The sequence below is a fragment of the Rhinatrema bivittatum genome, chromosome 13 (assembly GCF_901001135.1).
Source record: "Rhinatrema bivittatum chromosome 13, aRhiBiv1.1, whole genome shotgun sequence".
Lineage (NCBI taxonomy): Eukaryota > Metazoa > Chordata > Amphibia > Gymnophiona > Rhinatrematidae > Rhinatrema > Rhinatrema bivittatum.
This window is the reverse complement of record NC_042627.1, coordinates 16233427-16240287: the sequence shown is the minus strand read 5'-3', so window position 1 is coordinate 16240287 and position 6861 is coordinate 16233427. Positions and strand designations below refer to the sequence as shown.

Here is a 6861-nt window from a genome sequence, read left to right as displayed (position 1 = left end):
ACCCCTTGCCCTAACCCAGTGCAAACAGCTGAATGTGTCCATGTAGAGGGTAAGACCTGGTCCCTCACTCTGTCTTAAAACTACTAACTAGCCTTATCCTGAACTGTTTTTTTTCTTTGAAGTACAATCAGGACAGTTATTGGCCAAAATGACACCTTGGCAAGGGTTGCTTTTGGGCTTGCAGACTAATTCAGAAAGGCAGCATGATGTCCAGCACAATTGCCCTTTCTTGGTGACAGTATGGTATGGAATGCAAGGAAATTCTTAAAGAACTATGATTCGAACCCTTCAGCTAGGGTTCACCTGTTGACCCAAGTACTAGTCTTGACTCTAGCATGGAATAAGTAATTCATACTGCCTTAATTTTTTTTTTTTTTTGGTGGGGAGAGGAAAGGGGTGAAATACTAATCTAAGACTGTACTAGATTGACCCATCCACTACAAATAAATCATTAGACAACTATTTAAATCTAATCTCAGAGTAACAAAATAATATCTTTTTTACATAAATATATAATATCTTCTCTGTAAATAATAAAAATAAATCAGAATTGGCAGGTTCTCTACATGAACTCTAACTATATAGGCACTCCTCACAGTGCCAGTAGAAATCCTCTCCTGAATAAAATCTTCCAAAAATGGGGGTTCTAAGGAGCCTGCTAGCTCAGGAGTTAGGCTCCTTCAGGCAGCATCACAGTGAGCCTTAGGTGCTCACTAATGTTGTTACTACCTCATTGGGAATTCTGACAGGTGGAGAGTTCAGCCACAGCCATCCCGAAGTTTATATATAATTAGGTCAAGATATCCTTTCTTCCCAAAAGACTAAGTACAATTAACCACTAAATCTATAACTGTTGGTTACTTATGGCCTAAGGTCTTTGGAGAACGTAGGGACTGTCCAGCAGTCCTTAACTTCAGGCTGTACAGCAGAGAGATTAGGAAACCCACTCTTCTCTCACCTGCATGTGATATGAGAGAGAATGCATAGCAATGTACAATTAAACCACCCCCTCTACAGAACTGCAAGTGTCAAAATGTCTGTAGCAAGCATACTGCATCCTTTTTAAGAATAGTCTCTGTATGACATGTATGCAGGTGGAGAGCACGAATATTATTATTATTATTTAGCATTTTTATATACCGACTTTCCAATAACAGAATTACTGATCAATTTGGTTTACATTCTAAACAATAACATTGACAAGTAAATGTCTTACAATGAACAGGTCGATATAACTTGGATTAGTACATATGGGGTTAATAACATAAGTAAAAGATACGGTGCCTAATGTAGGCTATATAAACAGTTGATAGTTATAAGACTGGCTTTTGATTTTAGACTGCCAAAGTTCAAGTGAGTTCTAGAGATGATCTAAATAGTTCTCTAGTGGATTACCACCGAAGGGATCATTGGCAGGGATATTCCGCAGGTTGATGTTATGGGAAAGCTTGGTTGAATAACCAAGTCTTGAGTCTTTTTTTAAATGTAGTGGAGCATTGCACTGATCTGAGTTCTGGCGGGAGAGTGTTCCAGAGTTTGGGACCAGCTGTGGAGAAAGCTCTTTTGCTTAATGCTGACTTCATCGGTGGGATATGATGGTTGTTTCTATAGGCTTGTCTCACTGGTCTGGTAGAGGTGTGGAATTGGAGAGGGATTTTGAGCTCTAGTGGTGCCAAGTTGTGTAGTGCCTTGTGGGTTACTGAGAGCACTTTGAAAAGTATTCTGAATTTGACGGGAAGCCAGTGTAGGCTTTTTAAGATGGGTGAGATGTGGTCTCTTTTGTTGGACTTGGTTAAGATCCTTGCTGCAGCGTTTTGCAGCATCTGTAGTGGTTTTATGGCGTTAGCAGGGAGGCCTAGTAGAAGTGAGTTGCAGTAATCTATTTTCGTGAGAATGATTGCTTGTAGAACTAATCGGAAATCTTGAAAATGGAGGAGAGGTCTCAGCCTTTTTAAAACTTGTAATTTGAAGAATCCATCCTTTACGATGTTATTTATGAGAGATCTGTAATTCATTTGGTTGTCAAGTATAACACCTAGATTTCTGACTTGTGGGGACATTGTTAATTGGGTAGACAGGATGGTACTGGGATGTGTGTAGGTTCCGTCTTGGGAGATAAGGAGGTATTCTGTTTTGTTTTGATTTAGGATCAGATTGAGGCTGGTGAGCAAGTTGTTGATGGCTTGTTTGCAAGAGTTCCAGAAGTCCAGAGTTTTTTGGAGAGATTCAGTAATTGGAAGCAGTATCTGAACATCGTCTGCGTATAAGTAGTGGATGAGATTTAGGTTGATGAGGAGCTGGCAGAGTGGTAGAAGGTATATATTGAATAAGGTTGGAGAGAGTGACGATCCTTGTGGGACTCCCAAGTTGCAGGTGACTGGTTGAGATTCTTCCTTGTTGACCTTAACCTTGACCTTATACTGTCTGTTCTGTAGGAACGATTTGAACCATTTGAGGGCCTCATCTCTAATTCCAATGTCTGACAGACGATCTATTAATGTGTTATGATTGACCATGTCAAATGCTGCTGTAAGATCTAGGAGGATGAGAAGACAAGGGTGTGGGAATATAGGCCTCTCTGCACAGTGAGAAAATGTTCACCAGTTCCAGGCCTAATCAGCCTGTGCTTTGCTGTGAGTGCCTGCCACCTATCAGTTTATATATAGAAACATTTAGTCTTTGTTTTCTGGATGATGTTTTTTTTCTGGTGCTGTTGGAAATGTTCTTTTAGGTTGGTCTTCCATGTTCCAGTGCTGTCTGATTAGTGTGGTAGCTCATACGAGTGACTCTGTGAAAAGAACATAATAATTATATTAGCTAATGCTTCTGTAAGGAACACAAAGGTGGTTAAGATGTATGTAGCCCTCATTTAAATTACCTTTCACATTGATCAAAAACAGAAAAAATCTTCCCATGCTGTAGCAAACTAATCCCAGTTTTCCACCCATTTAAATGATTTGTACTACTTACGGACCTGTTTTTGTTCTGAAATACAAGGTAGCAAGTACCAAAATGTAGTACGAGGGAAGTTTAAAATGGCCTCCAAGTCCATGTTTCTAACTTTTATTTGCATATAACAGTAACTCAGTTTCTAGAGGCAGAGTTTGACTGTTTCAAGGTTCTGAATGCTTAAAGAGTTATAGAGGAGCAGTAGTTTTCATAGCTATTATGTAAAACATAACTTTCCCTAGCATTTATGGCCCCTACCTCTAGCAGCTTATAGAGGCTATGTATCATGCTTTATATGTTAAAGATCACGTGTGCATGGTGAAGAACTATATCCTCCAAAAGGTAGGCCCAGTACTGCACAGCTTGCCACAGCTCGAAGTAAACTTTAATAATATATCAGCTATCTACTACCAGTCTAATCTGGCAGAACACTGTGCACAAAGCAGATGCCAGTTTGACAAGAGGAAGACTCCAACAGGAACAACAGTTGCCAAGTTTGTTCAGTTGGTGGCCATTACTGTGCACAGTGGTCCTCGGGGCCTTCTGTATCTATCAGCAGCTGGCTTATAATTTTGGAATAAGGAACACATAAAAATCAGATCTTTGCAAATGGGAAGTTAGGTGTCCCATTCCATCTCCATGGGAGAAAGTGTGAATCAGGTGGCCCTAAGCCTTCATCTGGTTATTGCTCTAATATTCTTCCAGGAAATGTTCTATGATAGCTGGGCCCTGTGCTTACATAACCTTGGAAATTACATCTTTTGGAAGGAGGCAGGAATATTCATCACAACACTGCCCATCACAAACAACAAGTTACTTATTCAATGAGAATAGCTGAAAGCAGGGGTGGATTGGCCTATCGGGGCTCCGGGCATGCTCCGGTGGGTCACCCCAATCACGTGATAGGTGTTGGTCGCGGCGACCAACAGCAGCCATCCGCTTAAGTGCTGCTTTTGTATTTTCCCCGCGGCACCAGCCCCGGTTTCTGGGCCTATTCGCCGCACTTCTCCCGTGCCCCATCATCACCGAAGCCCCGCCGCCTCCATTCGCTCCTGCCCCGCTTGCGTTTTTGCCGGCGGGAGGCAGCCAGCACACTTCCTGCCGCTGCCTCACCGCGGGCTGAATGCCTGCCTCCCAGCTCCCACAGCTTTCCTCTGCGGCAAGCTCCTTTCATTCTCAAGCCGCCCTCCTACCCAAATGGCCACCCCCTCCCTCCAAAGCAGCGCTTCTCAACCGGTCTCCTGCTGCTTTTCCCTCACCGAGCAAGAGGGATGATCTTCCACTGCTGCCGTTGCCGCCCGGGCTATTAGCACGTTCAAGCCCGAATGGGAACGGCAGTAGTTTTAGTGGAGGTTGGCAACTGCGGCTGGGCCTTTTCTTCTTCCCGCACCTGACCCCCTGCCCCGGAACAGGAAGTAATGTGCAGTGGGGTGCGCGGGAAGAAGAAAGAGCCATGCCGCACCAAAAAGTAGCGTCGGGCAGCATTGGCACCGGGCAATAGCGTGCGCCCGAAGCAAAATTAGAAGCCGCCAGAAATCGGCACACGAGACAGCAGAATTAGCCTCCTGTGGCAGATAGGAATCTTCTTTCTTGGCCTGCGGGGGCTGGAGGAGGAGGCTGCTGCAGTTACCATTTGTGCTCGGGGGGGGGGGGGGGCAGGAAATGAGAGAGAGAGAGAGCCATCCAGCCATTAAGTGAGAGAATGTATGTGTGATTGAGTGTGCATGTGTAACTGTGACTGAGAGCCTGTGTGTAAGTGAGAGCATTTGATTGAGATCATCTGTGTAAAGTGTGTGAGAGAGAGCATGTGTGTGACTGAGAGAAACTGGTCAGAGAGGTGATGTGTGTGTATATAGGAAAGACAATGGAAGTGACTGGTCAGGGAGAAGACTGGAGTATATGTGTGTGAAAGAGCAAGTGATTATGGGAATGAGAAGCCTGTGTATGTGGAGCGAGTTAGCATAGGAGTGAGAAACATGGGTGTGTGTGAGACACAGCATGGGAGTGAGAAGCCTGTATATGTAAGATAGAACATGGGAGTGGGAAGCCTGTGAGTGTGTGTGTGCATGAGAGAGAGAGAGACTGTTCAGGAAGGTATTCTAACAGGTGCCAATAAAGTTCGGTTACAATTTCATAAATAAAATCATTATTTGAGTAATGTTGGTCAAGTCCAGGTGTATTATTGAGTTACTATCGCTTTGAGATATTACTTCTTAAATGTAGGATTGAGTAAATTCATTCTCATCAGCAATACCTTGTACTTTCATTCTCTACCCTCCACACTCTTTAGTGAAGGCTTTTTTAAAGAGCCATGTTTTTAGATTTTTCTTAAAAGTTTTGAGATTATTCTGTAATCTGAGTTCGGGGGGCATCGTGTTCCATAGTATGGGCCCAGCCAATGATAAAGCCCTTTCTCTCACTTGGGTTAATTTTGCTGACTTTACTGAAGGGATTGTTAGCAGTGCTTTGTTTGCTGAGCGGAGGTTTCTTTGTGGAACATGTACTCGTAAGGCTGTGTTTAGCCAGTCTGCTTCTTTATCATATATTAGTTTGTGTATGGTGCATAAGGCTTTGTATTTTATCCTGTATTCGATGGGCAACCAATGTAAGTCTGCTAGAGTTTCAGTTATATGGTCCCTCTGCAATAATGATCGGTATTATCCAAATTTTCAAAAGGCATTTTATAAAGTCCTTCCTCCTGCATTGTTTTTGCTTTCATCATTGCTACAAACTCCATGGGTTAAAATTACCTGGGAGCTTTGCAGCAATCCCCGGACACATTGCCTGCAATGTGTAGAGCTGATGTACCGCAACATGAAATCAGGTTAATCATGAATTTATACTGGAATCAAACATCTACAGCCAAAGCTTCAGCAGAAAATACAGAGAACATGGAAATTGAAAAAAGAGGACTATGATAAGGATATATATTTTCCCTACTAGTATTCAAATCCTACAGTAAATTTTTAATCTCAGCAGCGCTGGAAAAATGGGAAGGCAGAAGCATTAATGGCATAAACTTCAGAAACATTTGATATGCTGATGACACTGTACTGTTAGTACCTAAAAAAGAAGAACTAGAAGAGATGATAAATTGATTATGTATAAACTATAAGGCTATGGAACACGAAGAAGAAAAAAATTATGATAATTAGCAAAGAGAATTATTTGCTGATGGAACAAAACTGGAATAAATTTAAAAATATTCTGGAAATATGTAGGTAGCTGGATCTCAGACGTAGGAACATATCTAACAGAAGTAAAAAGAAGACTTGAGAATGCAAAAATGACTTGTGACTATAAGGCCCTAGATTTAAAGCTAAAGAAAAAGCTACTGAGAGCATCCATCTTCTCAGTGTTAGGATATGGAAGTGAAGTATAGATCATGAAGAAAATACATACATTTAGGGGGTAATTTTCAAAGGAGTTACGCGCATAAATGTAACTACTATTGTAGCAATTTTCAAAAACCATTTACTCATGTAAAGTGCACTTATGCGAATAAATCCTATGGACGATTCAATGGCATATATTGTAGCAATTTTCAAAAGCCCACTTACTCGAGTAAAGTGCATTTACATGCGTAAAACCCAGATTTACGCATGTAAATGCTTTTTAAAATCAGACCCTTAATTTGTGTCGTTATAGAAGAATTCTGAAGATTAGTTGGTGGGACATGATTGCAATGAAATATAACATGAGAAGATGGAAGGTAGAAGACCTTGTCAAAATGAAACCAAAACTTGCAGGTAATGTACTCAGAGGCTATGATGGTAAATTTGCTAATCTCAAACTTTTGAGTCTGATAGATGGCAAAAGAGACAGAGGAGAAAAGAAAGCAGTCTGTGGCAATGATAGACACGGTCCTTGGTCAAGATGAGCCAGAATCTGTTCATCCGTTTTAGTCTCGAT

General features: G+C 41.8%; 1 protein-coding gene across 1 annotated transcript in view; it reads right to left on the bottom strand.

Annotated features, from left to right (window-relative positions):
- Positions 1-2551: 2551 nt before the first annotated feature.
- LOC115075340 (serine-rich adhesin for platelets) overlaps positions 2552-6861 on the bottom strand; it is a 65719-nt gene continuing 61409 nt past the window's right edge. The window contains exon 20 of the mRNA XM_029575650.1: positions 2552-2788. Within this exon, the coding sequence (XP_029431510.1) occupies positions 2762-2788 (27 nt within the window). The 3' untranslated portion in view covers positions 2552-2761. The remainder of the gene's footprint in view (positions 2789-6861) is intronic.